The 22,829-nt window shown below is 42.2% G+C and overlaps 1 protein-coding gene and 2 pseudogenes across 5 annotated transcripts in view; 1 reads left to right on the forward strand and 2 right to left on the reverse strand.

Annotated features, from left to right (window-relative positions):
* The window catches only part of LOC107502308 (paternally-expressed gene 3 protein), a 50,996-nt gene that overhangs the window by 20,028 nt on the left and 8,139 nt on the right, over positions 1–22,829 (forward strand). For 4 of the 5 annotated variants that reach the window (XM_016129379.2, XM_016129381.2, XM_016129384.2 and 1 more), the window contains 3 exons: positions 1,447–1,549; positions 2,305–2,397; positions 2,742–9,576. In XM_016129379.2, coding sequence (XP_015984865.2) covers positions 1,447–1,549; positions 2,305–2,397; positions 2,742–6,682 — 4,137 coding nt within the window. In that variant the 3' untranslated portion in view covers positions 6,683–9,576. Of the gene's footprint in view, positions 1–1,446; positions 1,550–2,304; positions 2,398–2,741; positions 9,577–22,829 lie in introns of those variants that run through there. The other variant, XM_036232251.1, reaches the window with a different exon arrangement.
* On the reverse strand, positions 10,391–10,509 carry LOC118611686 (annotated as a pseudogene).
* On the reverse strand, positions 16,055–16,646 carry LOC107502284 (annotated as a pseudogene).

The following is a 22,829-nucleotide window of genomic DNA, read 5'->3' on the forward strand; positions in this document are numbered from 1 at the left end:
ATGGGCAGCAATTGTACCAATTTTGCAGTGCCTCCTCAACTTTTGTAGCTCATCGCTGTCCTAGAAATTTTCAGCCCTGTCCTAGAGTTTCATTTGTGAAGCTCTGCTTAGTGTGGATGGTGCTTTTTGGCTGGTGAATTTCTGGATGTTGGCAGTTGCATGAGTGAGGCTTTCCTCCTAAGTCCCAGGGCCGGTGCCTGTTTCTCTTACTAGCAGATGTAGCTCATTGTGCAAACACTATCTTTGTTACATTTCCATGTGGCTGTAAGGTCCATATCACTTCTTGGCAATGGAACTATGAAAACCTTAATGTCTCTATATAATACTTAAGAGTAATAGTAGTATACATTTTCTTTACCTTATTATAATAGTAATACATTTACATAAGTGTTCTTAACATTTAAACAACATACCACATTGCAGAAAGTCCTCACCCATAATTTGGCAAGGCGGGCTAATGCCCTTCTCATTTTACAGATGAACCTAAAGCTCAGAACAGTCTTAGGGTTGTGTGGCTCATAAATGGCGCAGTCCTCCTTTACCCCTTTAGTTTTACCAGGCTCCCAGGCCTGCAGGCTTCCCATGACACCATCCTCAGGCCTGGGTGCCATGCTCTTTAGGATCACAACTCTTCGAAACCAGTAATGTCCCTCCCAGTGCAGCAATGAGAAAAGGTTCTGTGAGATTATGCACAGAAGACTCTCCTGAGTAAGGCAGGGAATTTAAAAATTATTTTGGGGAAAGTACCCATTAAAACAAAAAAAAAGGCAGCTATAAGAATGAAGGTACTCAGAGCTTCAAAGTTATTTACACTTGGGTTATTTGGACCTGCACACCATAAGAGCCCACAGTGTTGCCCTATTGTATAGTGGTGGTGTGTGTAGGATGTGGAGGGCGGTCTGGAAAGGAGGCTTACATCACACTTCCTGACCAGGTGTCAGCTAAAATATGTTTTCTTTCTATTCCCTGCATAAGCCAAGTGTAGTTGATATTTAGCCTGTTAAAGCTTTCCCACCAGTTCCTCTCTCTGTGTCAGAATCTTACCCACTATCTGATGCCCCACCCAAGGCCCTCTACAAAACCTTCGCTCACTACTCAGTCCTCCATGAACTGTCTCTTCACCAAACTTGTTGAACACTGATTATCTGTACCCCACTTTATTGTTTATTGTTCTCTAATTGTTTCATGAGTCTTTTCTCTCCAACCAAATTATAAGCTGCATGAGGGCAAGGAATATGTGTCATACGTCTTTTGGATCTTCCTCAGAGTATAGCGCCAAGGTAGGTACAAAGTAGGTCCCTAGTAAACCTTGGCTTGGATCACTCAGAACCCCAAATGCTGTGACACTTTCTACATGCCTTTATATGTAGCTCCCATATTGCCAGCATTCTCTTTGGATGCCCGTGGGAACAGACTCCATTGAGAGGTCTTTGTTTGCTGTTTTAGGATGCAGTGTCATACCAGGACGTTGTGGACCTTACTGAGGACAGGAAGCCTCAGAACCCGATTCAGGACAACATGGAGAACTACAGGAAGCTGTTATCACTGGGTAAGCAGCTGTTTCTCCAGTCTTAGGAGCACTTTGTCACCTTGTTAATATAGTTGGACTTTTAAGGGTAATGAGAGGCCATCGAAAGATTTCAAGCAGAGGAGACAATGACGAGATTTGTGTTCTTAAGAAATCACTCTGGCTCTGGGTGAAGAATATATTGTGCAGGGTAGGGGGACAGGGAGATAACTGGCATAAGAGTTGATACTTTCTCTAGAGTGCTGGCAGTAGAGATTTTAAATACACATTTAGAATGGGATCTGAGCTCCAGATTGGACACTCCTACAGGACAGCTATCGCCAGTCCTAGTAGGCAGGCAGCTCTGCAGGTCTGGCTCTGGGAGGAGAGAGCAGTACTGGGAATGATTGTCAGTCATTCAACCCTGGAGGAGTTCCGCCATGAAGAAAGAAGAGTCAGTGAGTAGGAGGAAAATCATGGTTGCTGGTTCAAAAGAGGGTGTCAAGATTTAAGGGATGATTGTGAAAAGGCGAAGACTAAAAAGGATGTGCTGAATTTAGGGACATGCGGAGGTCTTTGTACAAATTTGTAGGTATAATCAGGAGAATAAATTTAAATTTGGATCAGAACGGGCTAAAGAATGATAGTAAGGAAATGAAACAGCAAAAGAAGACATCCAAAGGATTGATATGGGCCACTTCATATGTAGTGGCCCAGAGAAAGACAGGCATCAATTTATGGTGATGTGTCTTGATCCCCAACTTGAGTATGAGCCGTCATGTTATTTTTGTGAACAGGGGTTCAGCTTGCTGAAGATGATGGCCACTCCCACATGACACAAGGCCATTCATCGAGGTCAAAGAGAAGTGTCTACCCAAGCACCAGTCGAGGTAAGCACTGGTAGAGCATACATAGTGGCCACTTTAATCAATGAGATGGGCGCTATGTATACAGATAGTAAGTCCTCACTTAACGTTGTCCATAGGTTCTGCAACTTACGTGAAACGACGTCTAACGAAACCAGTTTTACTGTAGGCTAATTGACGTAAACAGAGTTAACTTTCTACGGGATCTCATCAACACTGAAACAACGTTGAACGAAATGATGTTTTTCAAGGACCTGCTGTATTCACAAACCTTTTACAATTGACATTCACACCACCATCACAGAAGTCCTGTTATTTTGCACAAGTATAGGGACTAGGGAGTATTTACATTTGGGGTTTCTTTTCAGGTCTGAAAACTATTCCTGAAACCAAAAAGTCAGCCCATCGGCGGGGAATTTGTGAAGATGAATCTTCTCACGGGGTGATAATGGAAAAATTCATCAAGGATGTTTCGCGTAACCCCAGATCAGGAAGGGCGCGGGAATGTAACGATCGGTCACCGAGGTTCCCCAGAAGGCCAGACCATGATTGGAGAGACATTTCATTCAACAAAAGGGAGTCGGTGATTCAGGAAAGGGGCTATGAAGGGAGTGCCTTTGGGGGAGGTTCTAAGTGTAACCCAAACCTTGTCTCCAGAAAGAGAGTTCTTGAAAGAAAAAGGCGCTATCAATTTGACATAGATGGGCAGGGCTCAATTCATGATCAGAAGGTCCGTCCAAGGAAGAGACCCTTTGAGTGTAGTGAGATGAGGAAAGCCACGAGCACGAGCAGCCTTAGTTCCCCATCCTCCACCGTGTCGCAGCCACTTGATTTTGGAGCCATGCCCTACATGTGTGATGAGTGTGGGAGGGCTTTCAGTGTGATTTCAGAATTTGTTGAACACCAGATCATGCACACTAGGGAGAATCTCTATGAGTATGGTGAGTCCTTTATTCATAGTGTGGCTGTCAGTGAGATTCAGAAAAGGCAGGCGAGAGGGAAATGCTTTGAATGTAAGGAGTGTGGGGAAACCTTTAACAAGAGTGCTGCTCTTGCTGAGCATCGGAAAATTCACGTGCGGGAGTATCTCACGGAATGTAATGAGGACAAGTACGAGGAGCCCTTCATGCCCAGCCCAACCTTTAGTGAGCTTCAGAAAATATATGGAAAAGATAAATTCTATGAATGTAAAGTGTGTAAGGAAACTTTCCTTCATAGTTCTGCCCTGATCGACCACCAGAAAACCCATGGTAGAGACAACAAAGATACTGTGCATAGGGAGGCTTTTAAACCCAGCCCGCGCCTCAGTGAGCTCCAGAAAATGTACGCTAAAGAGAAAATGTATGAATGTAAGGTGTGTGGAGAGACCTTCCACCACAGCTCAGCCCTGAAAGAACATCAGAAGATCCACACTAGAGCAAACCTATTTGAAAGTAAGGGTAAAGTGTGTGAGGAAACCTTTATTCCCGGCCAGTCTCTTAAAAGGCGGCAGAAAACTTACTCCAAAGAAAAGCTCTACAACTTTAAAGATGGTGGGGTTATCTTTAGGCAAAGCTCAGAGTTCACTGAGCATCAGAAAATTAATTCTCGAAAGAACCTTTATGAAAGCAGAGGTTATGAGAAGTCTGTCATTCGTAGTGTGCCTTGCACTGATTCACAGAAGAGTCATACTATAACTAGACCACCTGAAGATGGGAGCGAGAAGGCGTTCATCACTAGCTCTAATCCTGATGACAACCAGAAGCTCCCCACTCAAAATGTCTGCGAGAGGAAGCCATATGAGAGGTCTGTTATTCATAGCTTAGCCTTCGCTAAAGCTCAGAGAAGTCACAGCACAGGGGGAACCAGTAAACCAAAAGTGATTGCTGAGTCAACCATCCAGAGCTCAAGTGTTGTTGAACATCAGAAAGTCCATGCTAGAGAGAATGCTTCAGAAAGAAAGAAATATCAGAGGTCTGTTATTCATAGCTTAGCCGCTTTCAGATCTCCCAAAAGTCGCAATGGAAATGAATTTGAGTGTAGTGAGAGGGGAGAATCTTCCATTTATATCTCAGACCTTCGTGAAAAGCAGCAGAAAACTCCTGCCAGAGAGAATCCTTATGAAGGGGGTGAGAATAACAACAGCAAGGATTCCGTCATATGCAGCGTGGCCAGTGCTGAACCTCAAAAAGGTGTTAATGCAGAGGGAGCCAGTGAGTATAAGAGGGACAGCCAGTCTGTTTCCAATGTAAATGTCCGTGAACATCAGAAGGCTCGTGCTAAGAAGAAAAACATTGAGCATAGGAACTGTGAGACCTCTGTAATTCACTCCTTACATTTTGGTGAACCTCAAACATTTCTCCCCAGAGAGAAATTCTATGAATGTCCGGAGTGTGGAGAGTCCTTTGTTCGTAGGTCGGACCTCACTGAGCATCAGAAGATTCACGATAGAAAGACCACCTCTGGAAGTAGAAACTATGAACGATCTGTCATTCGCAGTTTAGCCTCCACAGACCCTCAGACAAGTTATGCTGAACAGTCAGTGGGGACGAGTTATGCTCAGCAGCCAGCACAGAGAAATTACAGTCAGCAGCCAGCGCAGGCAAGCTATAGTCAGCAGCCAGCATGGTCAAATTATAGTCAGAAGCCAGTGCAGACAAGTCACAAACTTGTTCAACAGCCAGCACAGACAAGTTATGCTGAACAGCCAGTGGGCCAAGAATGTCAGGAATGTGGACAATGCTTTGCAACCATCGAAGACCTCAGTGCACATCAGAAGATCTATGCCCAGGAGGAGTTCCATGGGGGGAAGCAGCTTGGAGACTCTGTGATTCAGGGCATAGGCCCGGAGCGGCCTGAGCAGGATAAGCCTGAGCAAGACGAGCTAGAGGAGCAGGATGAGCAGGGTGATCCTGAGGACACGATCTATGGGTGCAAGGATTGTGGACTTGGCTTCGCGGATCGCGCAGACCTTAAGGACCACCAGAAAGTTCATGGCAGAGAGCATCTCATTGACACTCATGAGTACACTCACTCTGTCATTCACACCCATTCCGTGAGTGAGTATCAGAAAGATTACACTGGTGAGCAGCTCTACGAGTGCCCGGCATGTGGGGAGTGTTTTATTCACAGCTCATTCCTCTTCGAGCATCAGAAAGTCCATGAGCAAGATCAGTTTTATGGCCGTAGGAGGTATGATGAGCCTTTTGTGCAGCCTTTGGTCATTAACCCCCAGAGGCCTCGTGCCCCACAAAAGAACCCTTCTACAGGGTTGTTCCTTCAGTGTCACGTATGTGGACAAGATTTTATTCATGGCTCTGTCCTTAATGACCACATGATGGTTCATACTGGAGGGAATTTACCCGAGCAGGGTGAGGGCAGCGGCAGTGCTGTCAGCCCAGGTTTGGCCCTCACTGAGTTACAGAGAAGTCAGGCTGAAGAGAAACACTACGAATGTGAAACCTGTGGAGAATCCTTCCTTAGTCAGTCAGACCTTAAGGATCACATGAGAATTCATGAGAAAGATGAGCCCTATGATTATGGGGCTGCCTTTGTTCACACTTCATTTCTTACCGAGCCCCCCAAAAGAGATTCATCATTCTTTGAGTGCAAAGACTGTGGGAAGTCTTTTATTCATAACACTGTTCTCACTAAACATCAGAAGTTTCATGTTGAAGAAGAGGAAGCAGCAACCCAGGAAGTTGAAGCCAGTGTCCTTGTTCCAAGAGAAGTTCTCCGGATCCAGGGGTCAAATGTAGAAGCTGCAGAGCCGGAGATAGAGGCCACAGAGCCAGAAGTGGAGGCTGCAGAGCCAGAAGTGGAGGCTGCTGAGCCCAATGGAGAGGCTGAAGGGCCAGATGGGGAGGCTGCAGAGCCAAATGGGGAGGCAGAACAGCCCAATGAGGATGCTGATGAGCCGGATGGTGCAGGGATTGAAGACCCTGAAGAAAGAGCTGAAGAGCCAGCTGGAAAGGCTGAAGAGCCCGAGGGAGACACTGATGAGCCAGACGGTGCAGGGATTGAAGACCCGGAAGAAGAAGGTGATGATCAAGAGATTCAGGTTGAAGAACCATATTATGACTGCAGGGAGTGTAGAGAAACCTTCACTTCCAACTCGGCCTATGGTGAGCACCTGAAAACCCATGCCAGGGTGATAATATTTGAGCCTGGAAGTATCTATGGGGAAAGCTCACACTACACTGAGCATGCCAGTACCAGTGCTAGTGACAACGATAGGGCTGATGACAAGTATTTCAAATGTGACGTTTGTGGGCAGCTCTTCGGGGATCGCCTGTCTCTTGCTAGACACCAGAATACTCATACTGGCTGAGAAGACGGTGTAAAGGTTCAATAGCCCCTTTACCTAGAACTTTACCCTTATTTTCTAAACCACAGAGAGATGAAGCAACCCATAATATCAGAAGGAAACCTCTGTTGTGGGCACACCTGACTTTTAACATCAGACAACTCAGAATGTAAAGAAACTGAAGGCAGAGATCCCTTTGATCCCTTAGCTCTCCCTCCATTAAATGTCAGTGTGTGCATGGGAAAGCTATAGCACAGAGCTTACTTTTCACCCAAATAATCAGATTGAGGGAAGATCCTAAAATATTCTGAGACTACAGAAATTGCCCCCACCCACCTATTAAGTGATACCTCTGTAATCTACATATAATGTTTCCTGAGATGTATGTAAAATAGCATATCATAGCAAAACAGTAGATCGCAAAAACTTGGACTTCATTTCGTATACAAATAGTTTACTGTGCAGAGGTACCTGACCTGGTACTATGATTTTTTTTTTTTTTTTTTTGGAGGACGAAGAGGAAGAGCAACAAATTAGAATATATATGTAAGCGTCTTAGATCCTGAGCAAGATTAATTGTGTATTATTTTAACCCCATCAGTATCTTTCTGAATAATTGTGTACTGTTTCTTATTCTTAAATAGTCTCATAAAGGTGTAAGCATGAGAGAGGAAATGCCTTTTGCTCTTGGCTGTTTGAAAAAAAAGAAGTGTTTAGAGCTTCCTTTTCAGCCATTCTGTCTACACTAACACTTTGGAACCTAATGCTGTATAAGCTTTTACAATATGTTGATTTACCTTTGTGACCCAATATGGTCATTTGGCACACTGTACCTTGCGGTGATTCTCATGCAAAAATATTACAAGTTTTTTTTTTTTTTAACTGACTTAATGTGTGTTGGATAGTGAATTCACAAAAGCTGACACTTTTCTTTGTAAATCTTCTTTTCATTTTAAAGAATGGGTTGCAACCATCACGAGCTCATAGTAGTGCCTAATGAAGGTTGAGAACCATAGGGAAAGACTCTCATGTTGTAAATAAGGATGCAGGCTAACAACTTTCTTCAATTCCTTTGTGTGCTTCCTGCCTTAAGTGACAAGTAGCAATGTGGCTTTGTTAGTATGTATTGCCACAAGTCATTTTGCACCCTTGGTGCCCAGGAGCTAGTATCCTTAGAGCTTTCTGTCGCTGAACTTAATTTTCCTTCACCTGTCTGACCCTGAACCCCATGTTTAAGTTGCATTTTTAAAAATTTAAAATCTTTACAGTCAACCCAAGCTTAACATGGACTCAGGTTCCCTGGCAGCCTTAATTTGTTTTGTTACCGTATGTTTCTTCTTCTTTCCGCTCTCCTGAGTATTTCTGAGCTATCCATTAGTGTTGTGTTTGTCTGATCGCCTCAGTTTCCCACTTAATCACAAGTTGACCTCATGGCTTGAGGTTTCCTGTGGCTTATTTTGTGGACCACCTGTGCTCCTTTGCTCCCCCTACCCTCGCATAATGACTATTAAGATATTTTTTGGCTTTGAGTTGGCTGGCAAAAAAATTTAAAAATTTTAAAAATGCTTAAAAAGTATATTTGTGGAAAAGTGAGCAAGAGATAAGAGCAGACAGTTTGGACAAGCGGAATTAAAATACCCGCTGGAGGAATGAATGTGTGTAGATCGCTCTGTCCTAGATCCGCATAGTTAAGGCTTAAGGTGAGCACGTCGGGGCTGCTGAGAGTGCCAGGGTATGGGGAGGCAGGAGGGTAAGAGCGTGAAGCAGAAACAAGTAAGCCAAAGAAAGGAGTCCTAACACTTCACCAGATCTAAGAGGGTGAGGAAGCAGACAGGAAACATCAGAAACAGGTTGGAAAGCCCAGGTGATGAGAATGAATCGATCAGGATGTCCTGGGCGATTTAGAAGAAGGGGCCATTTCAATGGCATGATGTAGGTGAGGGCCAGCTGCATAAACCAGAAGTTGGAATGGACATTCAGGAAAATGAGGGCAATGGGGCAATTACATCAGAGAAAGACCCTTGACATGGAGCCATTGCTCATGTCTTTGGGGTGAACGTGGGTTCATCCCTGTTGGCAGTATTACTTGGTCAAACTTTTTCAGACAATAACTTGCCAAATGTCAGGGTGTCCATTCCAACCTTGTGATAATGAAAAATTAGGAACAACTTAAATGCCAAACAATGGGAGAAGGATTAAGTGAACAAATCTGTGGACTCTTTTGCAGCTGTTTAAAAATGATAATCATGGAGAGTTATTTAGCAACATGGAAATATATTTACAGAATATTAAGTAGAAAAAGCAGGACACAATTATATTTATACTACAATTATAACTTTTAAAATATATGCTTATAGTCAAAAGCTGTTGCGTTGTAGGCTTATAGTTGAGCAGTATTTTTTAAATTCTTTGTTCTTTATGGTAGTGTTACTAAAAAGTTTATAATCATGTTTTATTGTGAAATAATTTGAACTCATTATCAGACACTTGGAAAATACAGAAAAGTGGAGGAAAAAGAAACATATTCCCACCATCCAAAGACAGATATTCCAGCATATTTTTTGTTCTCATTTCTGTGCACACATTTATGATTATAACTGTGTCAAAATGTGTATTCGAAATCCCTGTTACATTGTCTTTGTGGAATTATGGTTAAACACTTTTATCTTAATGTTTTCAAATGTTCCTTATAATAGTGTTCTGATAACAAAGTTTATTATGTTTGTTTCCATCACAACCATAATACATACCCAGAGGAGGAATTAGAAAATACAATAAAGTAGAAAAGGAAAAAAATGACCCATATTCCCAACACCCAACAACTGCTGTTAACATCTTGATCTGTTTCCTCCATCTTGTTTCAGTACACAAGCTTGTGATTATGACAGTGTTGAATATGTCTGCATAAAGTCTAAGGTGAAAAAAATATGGGGAAATTAATTAAAATAGTGTTGTCATTGTGGGATTATGGTTAAATATTTTGTCTCAAATTTCTTGAATGATCATTGATGTTTTGGTATTAAATCTTATGTATATTTTCATTGCAAATATAGTACATACTCCCGGCAAACTTTGGGAAATTCAGTAAAGTGGAAGAAAAGAAACTCACCCATATTCCCGACACCTAACAATAATTCCTGTTAACATCTTTAATCTGTACACCAGTCTGTGATTATTAGGGTGTTAATGATAAGTATGCATAGAGTCAAAGATGGGAAGAAATATGGAAAACAGTTAAGAGATAGTTGTGTGGTTGTTGTGCGGTTATGGTTAAATATTTTGTCTTGATTTCCTTGAATGATCTTTAGCACAGTGTTGCAGTAATTCACCTTTATTATGTGTACTTCCATTATAAACACAGAATGTATTCATTGTAGAAACTTTGAAGCTGCAGAAATGTAGACGAGAAACTCATCCATATTTTCACTATCCAAAGACTGTGGTTAACATCTTTATATTTTTTCATCTTGTTTTGTGCACAGGTTTTTGGTTTGTTAATATGGTTGTGGTCGTTCTATCTATCTGTAATAGTGTCAACAATAAAAATAAAGTTAAAAATAAGATAGTCTTTTGTCCATTTTAAGTGTTTGAGATTATTAAATATAGCTTTTGGTTGTTAAAATTATAAATCCAAAACTCTGCCTTCCTAGGCCTCTAAGTTTGGCTTACAAATCTTATTTCATTTTTAAGTATCGCACATTTCAAAATTATTTTCAAGGGATTTTTTTTTAATGCCTACAGCACCTAATACTCCTAGGTGGTCTCCCATCCAAGTACTAACCAGGCCCAACCCTGCTTAGCTTTTGAGAGCAGACAAGATCAGGCACATTCAGGGTAGCATGGTTGTAGACCCTCTAAGGGATCATTTAATACTCTATGATTCTACATTATTAATTGCACCTAGAAAATTAAAACACGTGTTCTAATATTGGTTTTAAACTTGATAGTAACCACGAATATATTTTAGTTACTTGGGTCGGTCGGCATTTTTTAATTTTAATCTTAAAACAGGAGATTCTCTCAAATAAGAACAATCACTTAACATAAAAGTGTTAATATGGTTTAGAATTTCTTTAAAGTTTGTATTCCTAAATCTTCCCTGATGTTAAAAGGTGTTTATCCTCAGAGGATTCATTTCCCATTTTTTAACCTTATCACACTCCTGGAAATGTCCTAGGTAATTTGGCAGGCTATTGTCCCAGATAAATTGGGAGGTAATTTTTAAACATGCTGGTAATTCCATCACAACCAGAGATTTTTCAGCCAGGTTGCTAAATGGATCATTGTTGGCCACTACTATGGGTGACACTATGCCCAATATGGGACTGTTGTATCCCCGACTCCATGACACAAAGGAGATGTTTACATATTCTACATCCTTCTAATCCCCTGCATATCACATGATTGAACTCCAAAGATTGAAAAGTGTACTTTTCAATTATTCTGTGTTCTTTCATATTCTCAGAACTTAACTTTCATTCACATTCAATTGAAAGCTTGTTGAATTTTGGTTCTCTCATAGTGTCTGACTATTTGGTCATAACTTTGACAGTCCCATGATAAAGGGGCATCAGTGTAGGTTAGGATGAGAGGGTTAGTTATTTAATATTGATTTCCTGAGGAATATATCATGGAAGGAAATTAGAGGAAGGATGAAGGGAAGGCCACATGGAGTTGCCTCATCAGCACCTAAGTCGTCAGGGATAACCACTCCTAGGCCACCGTGTGTGTTCCATGAGATTTGACCCCTCCCTGACCTCCACTGATTGGTGCTCATGGATTCCCAGTATCCCATCAGACTGAGGCTGCATGTGGTGCTATTCGGGCTGCCTGAGCAGACAGACACACAGACATCACTCCACTGGCAGCACTGACTATTGTCCTTACACAGAGGGCTAGAGCTGTTCCGGTAACTTATCCTTGAGGTCTTAAGTCTTTAGCTGTGCCTTTGAGTCTCGGAGCCACCCGATATCTTTCCAGTCTACTACTAGTTTACTTGGCCAGAGTTCATTATGTGCAACCCCCAGGAACCCTGATACAGAAGCTGATGCCAGAGAATAGGTTGGAGAAAATTAACCACGAGGGAAATGTGAGGTACTTGGAATTCAATATTGGGTCTTGGGATAGGAAATTGGAAGACCAAGGCAAGCGGCAGTAAAATACCCAATTATTGGGTGTGGTCAGTCATCTGTAGTCATTTTCCTGGGCCAAAGGGCTTGCTAGCTGCTGTCAGAGACAAACCCAAAGACTAAGATGATAGAAGGTGTCTACAAACACCTCAATCCCGCAGGTCACTGGTTAAGCAGCTAAATCCCTAGCTTTGTCCTATTCCTAATGTGAAAAGTTTGGGCATCCCTAGGAAAGTGGGGTCCTGGCAATCAGAATGATGGTACTTAGGAGATTTGGAAAGATTGAGACCTGAGGCTCCAAACCCATTGGAATACTCATTTCACCACTTCCCTCCCACACAAGAGAAAGTTGGAGGTGCTGGCAAGAGGGGCAGTTGTTGAAATGCTTCTGATCTCTGTGGCAGTTGTGGGGAAGCCAATTACAGGAATCATGGCTGAGGTCCTGGGGCTTCTGATATAGATTCTTGGGTGCGATGCCCCCAAAATGATTTATATAGCAATATATAAAAGTCTAGATCTGAAAGAGGGCCACCATAGGGCCATCATACTAGAGTCACAACCTCCTTGAATCAGTTTATCAAAAGACCACTTAAAGGAGAGTCCAGAGAACCTTGAGGAAGGACCTTGCTATATATCTGCCTTCCACCACACCCTCTGCAAAGGGGCCTGCAGCCTTTTACATAGATATTCCATTTGCTGGTAAACTTTTTAAGCACTAGTGTATGTTGCATCTAAACAAACACTGATTCTTGGGGACCAGAACTTTGCAAGGTAAAGAGCAATTAAGATACAAGATGCTGTCTGCAGGCAAGCCAGCTCCCCAGAACTGGGCTTTGCATCTTCTAGCTACATTGTCCAAATTCATCACGCCTCCCCTGGGAAGGCATAAGTGGAAAGGAAGCCAAGACTGGTAGTGTATCCACCTTCTACCAGCCAGACATCTGGGGACAGGTTGATCACACCAAGCTCCTTTCATCATAGGGCAGTATTTCATCTTCAGTGGAACATAAACATGTCCTGGATGTAGAATTTTATTTCCCTTCCCACCAGCCTCAGTGTCTGTGAGCTTACTGCATGCTTCATATACCACTGTAAACTGTTTGTAGCTATCACAACAATGCTTCATAACAAGCAAACACAAAACCTCAAAGACAATAAATTTTATTTCTCATATCTAGGATCAGCTGAAGAATGGCTAGGTGGCTCTACTCTTAGCTAAGCTTGGTCACATGTCAGGGTTGGCTGGCTGTCAGCTATTGCAGGCTAGGGGTAGATGGGAGACTTATCTACATGTCTTTCATCCTCTCCAGACTAGTGGACCACCTCCTTTGGTGGTGCAGGAGTGCAAGAAAGAGAAAAGTGAAAATACACAAGGCCTCTTGAGGCCTAGACTTGAAACTAGTATGCTGTCACTTTTACCTCATTCTATTGGCCAAAGCAAGTCACCTGGGATGGGGGATGTACCCTTCCTTTAGAAAAAGATTTCTAAAGCCACACGACAAAGTGTAGTCCTTAGTGTTTGATTTACAGCAAGCCATTATAGAGGCAGCAAGCACCCCAAACAGCGAGAGTGGCCCCACCAAGCTCCTTCCCTGGGAACTACAGTCAGCATGTCAGCATCAAGCCACCATAGCTTTAAACTGTGTCCTTCAGCATCAGTGCTTTATCTTGGTTTATTGTATGTGTCCATTAGTAAGATGTGTCCCAACACAATTGCTTCAGTTTATACCATTTCGGCTTACAAAGGGTTTCATTGGAATGCTGTACTTTCAGATAGCAGGAAAACCTGTACTAACAAACTGAACACAACAGCATACTCAACGTCATACTCAACAGTGAAAAGCTGAAATCTTTTCCTTTAAGGTCAGGAACAAAACCAGGATACCCACTTTCACACACACACCTATTTAACATACTAACATACTACTGATAGTCCTAGACAAAGCAATCAGGTAAGAAAGAATTATAAGGAATCCGAATTGTAAAGGTAGAAGTAAAAGTCTCTCTCTCTCTCTCTCTCTCTCTCTCTCTCTCTCTCTCTCTCTCTTTTCTTTTAATACCATGGAAGGTAACATTCATAGATTCTAGGGTTTATTCTGCCTAACCTCCCCCCTTAATTTGGAGAAGAAGGGACAGAATGTTGCCTTCTGTGTTTCTGGAGTGAGGAGGGAGGAGCTGTCCTTCTGCATGTGTCTCCTAAGGTCAGATGTTGCCTAGACCAACTGTTAAGAGCACCCATCCCAGAACCAAGCTGAGTCTGGCTTCAAATCCCAGCTTCCCATTTCCTAGATGCTCCTAAACGGCTTTGTGTTTTCATTTCCTACAAACCAGAGATAATAATATCTATCTAGGACCGGCTGTATAATTTGGGGGCCCAGTGAAATATTAAAATATTGGATCCCATGTTCAGACATTAAGAATTTCATACATTGACAGAAGACTATTAAACCTACCTAGGGACACATCTCGAATCCTATTCCCCATACCCAGGAATGGATGTTCTGGGGTTTGGCTGTGGTAGGAGGTGGGGCTGGTGACACAGTGAGCCCTGAGTTTGGGTTCTCCATTGTTTACCTTCACAATGAGGAGATGGGGTCCCAATGATCTACAACTATCATCCAGTTGACCTGTGAGTGAGGGATCAGGAGTCCCTCTCCTCCCCTACTCAGCAGTGTCCTCTGGGGTGAGAGGCAGTGATTCTGGCCTGGACCTAAAGGAATGCTCACCTCCACCCGGCCCTCCGGATCCAGGGGAGGGGTGGAGGGCCCTCCCAGACCCCAAAAGGCCTTCTAGGGTCAACTGCTTTCTGCCCTGGGCTCTAGCCATTGTCTTTCTTTCTATTCTTCCAACACCACACAAGTCCCCATCTCTGAGCCTTTGCACTGGCTGTTACCTCTGCCCAGAACACATCTGCTGATATCAGTTTGTCTTGTTTCTTGGGCTCCTTCAGAGCTTTGCCCTAATGTTATCTTTTTAGGGATACTCTCCTTGGCTATCCTGAAACTGCAACACTTCCCAAACACCCCACCCACCATATACTCCCTAACTTTAATTTTTCTCTGTAATATTACATTCCACTATCTGATTCACTATTGACTTTACTTATATTTTATAAGTAAAAAAAAAAAAAAAAAAGCTTCTCTTTTGCATTAGCAAAGAAATGCCATAAGTTCAGGGGTTTATGTCAGTTCAGTCCCCTACTGTGTTCTCAGCACCTAGATCAGTGCCTGGCAGTCGGTCTCAATAACTTAGTTAAATGAGCAGTCAGTCCCATATTTGGGCTCTAGATCCAGACTTCCTGGGATTGAATCCCATCTTTGCTACTGGCCAACTGTGTTGTGTTGGGCATGTATTTCAAACCTCCTGACCTCAGTTTCCTCATTTGTAAGACAGGGTTGTTTTCATGTTTCAAGGAAGAAATCCATGTAGCCTGCTTACTCTCCTATAAATGTCAGTTAATTTTTTTTCAGCTTCAACAAATGAATTTATAAGTAACTCATTTCACCAACGATCCTATACAATGCCTACCCTAACTCTACCTCAAATACTTCAAGCAAATCCTTTATTTATCATTGCATCCATTTCTTAAAAACTTATAATCATTAAACCAAAGATTATATATTTGTTGTATTACACTGGAATTAAGAGATTATGGGAAGATAATCAGTTTTAAAAAATATCAAGGACTAGGACATAGCAGTAAATGGCTGAGGTAGGATAGAGGATAACATTGAGAGGAGCCTGGACTACAGCAACCACATATTCACAAACACAAATTAATTTCATCTTTCAACACTTGCTAAAGCTGTGTCCCTTTGTTCCACTTCTCAGCTGCTTTTTCATAGAGTTACTGGTATATAAAAATGACTCAGGCACACTTGCCTCACATTCAAATTCATGCCTCTGCAAAATTAGACCTTCAGAACACCCTCCTATACTCTGCATCTAATAAATAGCTAGTGTTGCCTGTCACTGGTACCATATTCTTCTTGCCTGAAATGCCCAATATTTCTTCAAAAACCAAATTCAATTCTCTTCTCCTATGAAGTCTTACTAGAATAAGATCCTGTTCTGTTCCTTCTGTTATTGTTCTTTGCACATTAGAATTTACTTAACTATTTACTTGCCAAATAGCTGGAAGGGTTAATCAGTTTAAGAAAAAATTCCCAAATCAATACACAATTTTTATTGCATCTTTAAAATATCACAGGTAAGTCTGAGGAATCATTCAACATCTTGGTGTTTCTGTAGCTGGACAACTTTGACCTTATTTAACAGCTTGCTGAACTGTTCCTTTTTTCAGAAACAAATACCATCCCAAAATTTTCTGATATCCTTATTTTTCACTGTTGTGGCTTGTTGAATCAAAGCAGCTGAATTTGATACAAGCTCAATGTCGTTTCCTTCAAGAATTAACATCTTTCTGGCTTGAGATACTAAACAAGCAACACCTGACCTCATCCGAATCCTGCGGATATATTTCTCACCCAAGAAATTTCGAATTTCAACAAGAGAACCATTCTCCTGAATAATGACGTTGATGGGAAAGTGAGCATACACAGACCTCATCTTGTAACAAAAGCCCAGTGTAACACCCTTGATCATGTTCTGCACATAACTATACATGGTGCGAACAGTAGTCAGTTTCTTTCTATTTCCCCACCATTTGTCAACCCGGAGCCTCTTCTTTTTCTTTCCAAGGAGACTGAGTTCTACATTAATGTGATTGAAGTCCCCCACAGGGTGCCTCTAGGGCCCTTTACAATAACTGAGCATCCCTTCAGAGTGATATTCACATTTTCTGGAATGTCGACAGCCCGATTGCTGAGAATGGTCTTCATCCTTGCAATAGATACAGCAAACAGAGCATGGCAGTTAATTTTGCTATTATTATCACTGTTGTACCCCAGACACCCACTGTATTTGTTTCCTTTTCATTTGTTTTTATTTTTTCCTGCTTTGTAGAGAGATAATCAACAAATAAAAAATGTATAGTAAGTCTTAAAGTTAAGTAGTGTCAGTCCTCCAGTTTGCTCTTCAATATTGTGTTGGGTATGCTGGGTCTTTTGCCTCCATAGGAACTTTAGAATCAGTTTACTGATATCCATAAAATCAAAGAGGTTTTCAAAATAATGTCAGATTCATCAGTTTAGGGGTCCTTGGCTTCTCTGGGCCTGTGTTCCAAGTCTGTATTGCAGCTTGGCCAGGACTCATTCTGCAGCTCCCCTAGAGACTCTCCCCCTAGGAAGATGGGTCTCTGTCTCAGCCCTGGCTTTTCCAGGGCTTCTTGCTCTCACCTGGGTGAGTCCCTGGATGATTAGGTCAGGTACAGACCTGAGTTTGATTCTTTTTCCAGCCTCATCTGCCTGTGGCTATAGGCCATTTCTCTGAGCCTGAGTTTCCTCATCTGGGAACTCATCCATCCCCCCCCACCCCCCCACTTCTACTCTCTAGTACCAACTCTGTGTTTCCTGGGGGCAAATCAGTTAACCTTTCTGAGCTCCTGCTTACTTGGCTATTTAACCATTTCATACCTCAGTTCGTCATCTGTAAAATGGTGATATTAATACTCCTTACCTAATAGGGTTTTGAGGAATGGTCATTACATTTGTGTTAAGGCTTAGAACAGAGCTGGCATAGGGCGAATGTCCAAGAAACATTAACCATTATGTCCTCCTCCTCCTCCTCATCATCATCATCATGTACAAAATAATTATTACGCATTTCAGTACACTGTCCCCGCATATGCTGAATCCTTGATAAAGGTGCTCTGGTTAAATGCAATGGCTCTTAAACACAAGAAAACATCTTCTACCTTGCTCATGAAAAGAGAACGTAAACTAGAACTATGCTGAGATACTGTTTCTCAATCCTCATTTTGGAAAACTTTTAAAAGCAATATAACAGTGGGAACTCAGGCACACACAGGTTGCTGGGGGTCTAATATGCAGCAGTGTCTATAGAAGGCAATTTAGAAATCTCTGTCAAATGAAACATGCATGTGCCTTTTGCCTCAGCAATTCCACTTCAGATTTTTCTTACCAGAAGATTTACAGACCAGCAGAATAGATGAAAGTCAAGGTTATGCACTCAGTAAGGACTGCAGTAGCAAAGGACTGAAAACAACTGTCCAGCAGTCAGGAACCGGTTAAATAAATTAGGTCACAGCCATACAACAGAATCTAAACAGCTGTTGGAAAACAGTAAGCAAATTTTGTCCTGATATGAAAAGCTCTCTGAGATACACTGATTAGTAAAAAGAATTCAGGCTCAGAACAGTGGGTAAACTGTGCCACCTTCTGTATAAAAAAAAAAGAGGAAATGAGAATACAAGTATTTATGCAAATGTAAAATATAGGTATTACATTTGTACAAATACATAATTATACATAACGGTGAATATGTATTATAGCAATGTATGTATTATCTATTATATAATTACATTTTATGTTACTTTATATATCAGTGTATTCTTAAATGTGGTATTATAAATTATCACATTTTTAAATTACATTTTATATTTTAAAATACTTATATTAGATATATATGTACAGAATATTATAGTGTAGCTATATGTACATAATAAAGATCAGTGATAATCACACATATGTGTGCATATGCATGTTTGTACAACATGCATACATATATCTATATGTGCATAAATAGTGAAAGTACACAAAATAATTTCATTGGTTACCTGTGTGCATGTGGTTTATAGCACATAAAAAAATTGGTGGGTGACGCACATGCACACACTGAGAAGATTTTTTTCCACTGAATAATTATTTACTTAAAACATTTTGGACTTATGGAGTGATCATTTCTAAGAGATACAAATGGCTAGTCACTATGTCAGTACACCTGACACTAATATAATATTGTATGTCGACTATACTGAAAAAATAAACGTAAAAAAACTTAAACCATGTGTTAACTATTCAAAAACATAACCAAAGCACGTTAAGGAAGAAGAGCCCGAGCACCTCCCTCTCCCTGTCCAACCCAGCCCTTGCGCGCCTCCCAGTGGAACCCGTAAGAGAGGTCTGGCCGCGGGCAGAGCACACGCGCAGACTTCGCACCGCGCATGCGCCGCGGATTTGGGCGCGAAATCCGAGGCAGAGCGGTTCAATCAGGCGAGCACGTCTGGCAGAGGTGAGAACGCTGGGCGCCCGTCGAGCAAGTGTGTGTGCGCGGCGTGAGGGACGAGGATGCGGCTGGAGGGGACGCGAGGGCGAGGTTCGAACTCGCAGTCACGCCGGGAAGGCCTCAGGGTGCGAGAAGCCCAGGGCAGCGGAGTGCGGGCCTCCACCAGGAAGATGCCATGACGGGCCGGGAGGCGACGGGCGGGCACCTCTGCAGTGAAGAGTGAGGGGAGGAAGGATGGGCCGCGCGCGGGGACAGAAGCAGCCCTAGGTCGCTGAGGCGACCCGAGGGCATAAGACGCACTGGGGCGGCCTCCCTTGCCCCCTTTCTGCACTTCAGGCCCCACTTTCGGTCCTCCGAGGCCTTCGGCCCTCTGCCTTCTGGACCAGACAGGTCGGCCTGCTCTGCCCCGCAGTCAAGGCCCGCCCTTGGCCCTGACCCTCACCCTCGGATTCCGGCTCGGATCTTCCTCTCTGGCCCTGCCCCTGTCCCCTCCTCAGTTCTCCCAGCTAACCCTCGCCCACCACAGTCCCACCCCTGCTCCGTCCTCCTCCCGCCCCGCTCTGGCCACCTTTCTCAAAGCACTGCCCCTCTGCCCCTTTGCCCCCTTTTTAAAATGTATTACCTGCTTTAGAAAATTACTTCAAAATTCTTTTCAATTACAGGTGACATACAATGCTATATTAGTTTCAGCTGCACAACAGTACTTAGATGTTTACAGAGTTTACAAAGGGGTCCCCCCATAAGTCCAGTCCCCACCCAGTACTTCGGTCTCGATCTCTGCGCTTCATCCTCTGCGGTGGCCGCGCCACTTCTCTTTGTTTCCCTCTGTCCCAGCTGCGGACCCTTCCTCTCGCTCAGCCCTGCCACTCCTCCCTCTGGGTCCTCCGCTATTTCTCTCCTTACCCCTTCTGTATCTCCTACCTGCGCCAGCCATAAGCTTCCTTTTTCGGCCCTGTCCATCTTTTCTGTGCTTCCTCTTTGCCGCGCCACACTCCTCTGCTCTGCCCCCGTACTCTGCCCTACCTGGCGCTGCCCCCTTTCTCTTGCCTTGGCATCCCTCTTCCTTTTGCTCCCTTCTGTCCTGTTTCCTCCTCCCGTTGTAGTCTCTTGGTCTCCATTCCCTTCTTTGGATACTTTCAGCCCTACTCATCTGGAAGCTCTTCCCTACTCTGAAATCAAAGTAAATTTTTAGGGACTCGGTTTTTTAAAAAATATTTAACGTGATAGCTGCTTTTGTCACTGTACTTGTTGACATGACTTCCTCCGTGTTTCCCAGAACCCCTTAGGAGGAAGAAGGGACTATTTGGGTAGAAAATGTAAATACTACCTTTATTCTTTTAGGAAATTTACTTGCTACATTATTTTGGTTCAAAACTCATTTTTGCATTAAATTACATCATACACATTTTTGCCTGACTATAAAGCATTTTTCTTAATAGTAGATTAAAAAATTGATTCTTCAGGGTAGTATGTCTCATGATTTTCAGCTCCCGCTTTATTTAAACCTTACATCAGCATGAGAAAGTTTTCCTTTTTTCCCCTCATTTTAACAGATGAGAGAAACTAAATTCAGAGAAGTACTACTAATTGCCCAGGTTTTCACATCATTTAATAGAGAATATAGGAACTGTTTATTTCTTGTATGTCAAATATTGAATAACGAATGCTCATTGATAATACCCTAGTACAGTGTTTTAGTTTACTTTCTATTGTTTCTTCCTATACTTTATATGGTTAAGTGTATAGTCTATGTACAAGTTTGTTTCCTGCTTTTTTCACTTAATACTATAACCCAGATGTTTCCTCCAACCATATAACACAGCTAAAAATATTTTAGTGAAATATATTATATATACAGAAAAGGTCCCAAATGATAAGTGTAGGTCTGTTTTCACAGTGAACATACTGTGTCTGTTATGAGCTCCTAGATTAAGAAATAGAACATTACCAGCTTTCCAGAAGTCCTTTATGCTGTCCCCACCTAGACATTGCTACTGCTCCCCCAGTCCCAGTGGTAACCACTCTTCTGACTTCTAACACTTAAGATTTGTTTTGCCTGTTTTTGACCTTTGTGTAAATGGAATCATGTGGACTTTTTTTTTTTTTTTTTTAAAGCTGGTTTCTTTCACTCAACAGCAAGATACATTCATGTTTTCATTTCTGTTTAGAGGTTCAGTGCACAAATATACCATTCTACCATGGCTCTGTCTCCTTGAACACTTACTATTGTCTGATTTTTTCATTTTGAGCATTCTGGAGGGTGTGCGGTGACATCTCATTGCAGTGTTAATTCATATTTCTCTGATAGCTAACAAAGTTGAGCCCTGTTTTGTAGTTTATTGGCCATTTAGCTATCTTTTTTTTTTGTGCAATACTACTCAAATCTTTGAACCTTGTTGCTTATATTGTCTGCTTTTTCTCACTGATTTGTATGAGTACTTTATATATTTTGCGTATGAATCCAATCCTTTGTAGGATATATGTATGGTAAGGCTCTTTCCTCATTCTGTATAGTAATCCATAGTTTTAATCCATTCATATTTTGGAATGAAATCCTTTATTCTGTGGCTCATTAAATTAATTCAATACATCGTGGTTAGGGGTTCAAGTCTTTTTTCCTTTCAGTGCCAGTTCTGAAATATTTTTAGCCTATGCCTGTGGATTTTCCAGACCTGGGAATGAGACTCAAGCAGCATCATGTCTGTAGATGTGCACATCTCTGAATGTGTATTTAGGCATTTGTGTGAGATGAGCTACCTCCTTTCAAATCTCCTTCACGCCACTGTCTAGTCCTAACTATGCAAGCCATTTGTAAGTCTCTCTATGTAATTTCTGTGGTCCTATATTCTTTATTCATATGATACAACTCTTCCCACCCTCTTCTGCAACAGTGTGCTCTGGAGCAGCCTGCCTCTTCAAGTATCTCCATTCTGTGAAGGGCCAAGCTGTAAAGATGCTGCACATGACACAGGTTTTGGATATCCTGAGGAATCCCCAGTTCTTTTGTCTCCGGGATCAGAAGGAGAATCCAGAAACCATTCCCATAAGAAACCTAGAAACTCTGAATTTTTCTGATGAAAAGTTTAGGCATTTTCAGTACCTGTCAGTGACAGGGCCTTACCAAGCTGTGAGCCAAATCCGGGAGTTCTGTTGGCATTGGCTGCAGCCAGAAACCCACACCAAGGAGCAGATAATGGAGTTGTTGGTGCTGGAGCAGTTTCTAAACACCCTGCCAGAGGAAGTTCAGACATGGGTGCGCTCAAAGCAGCCCAAGAACAGCAAGGAGGCAGGAACCCTGGTCGTAAACTTGATGCAAGCATGTGGAGACAAAGGTGAGAGAGGGAGGAAACAATTGACCATTTCCATTTATTGAACACCTGCTTTATACCTGGCATGTAATGAGAGCTGATAAAAAATTTAGTAATTGGCAGAATCAGGATTCTGACTGGCTCCAGTCTCTTCATTTAATCTCAGTATTATACTGCCTCTGGTGGACATAGGAAATATTATACCAGAATGGATAAAAACTTGGCCAGAGGCACAGAACCACTAATGCAACCAGAATTAAGGAGAAAGAAAAGAGAGCTCCCCAGTTTATGAGAAAGAACAGATTAATGAAAGGTGCACTTGGAAAGAGACTACAGCAAGGAAGGCTTTCAAGGTTCAGGTTTCTGTAGGTAAGGTGATGGCTGTCTTCTAGGTCAGTGAGTGAAAAAAATGTAGGAAAAGCTTAATAAGAGCTGCCATTGTTTTTAATGCCTACTGTGTGCTTTACATATGTAATGTTTAATTCTTCAAAGAGCCTTTCGAAGTACAAATGTTATTTACATTTTGCAATTGAGAAACAAGTTCCTTTGTGTCTGAGTAGACGGTGAGACTGGGAATCACTTTATTTA

This window comes from Rousettus aegyptiacus, unplaced genomic scaffold (genome assembly GCF_014176215.1).
Source record: "Rousettus aegyptiacus isolate mRouAeg1 unplaced genomic scaffold, mRouAeg1.p scaffold_m13_p_14, whole genome shotgun sequence".
Lineage (NCBI taxonomy): Eukaryota > Metazoa > Chordata > Mammalia > Chiroptera > Pteropodidae > Rousettus > Rousettus aegyptiacus.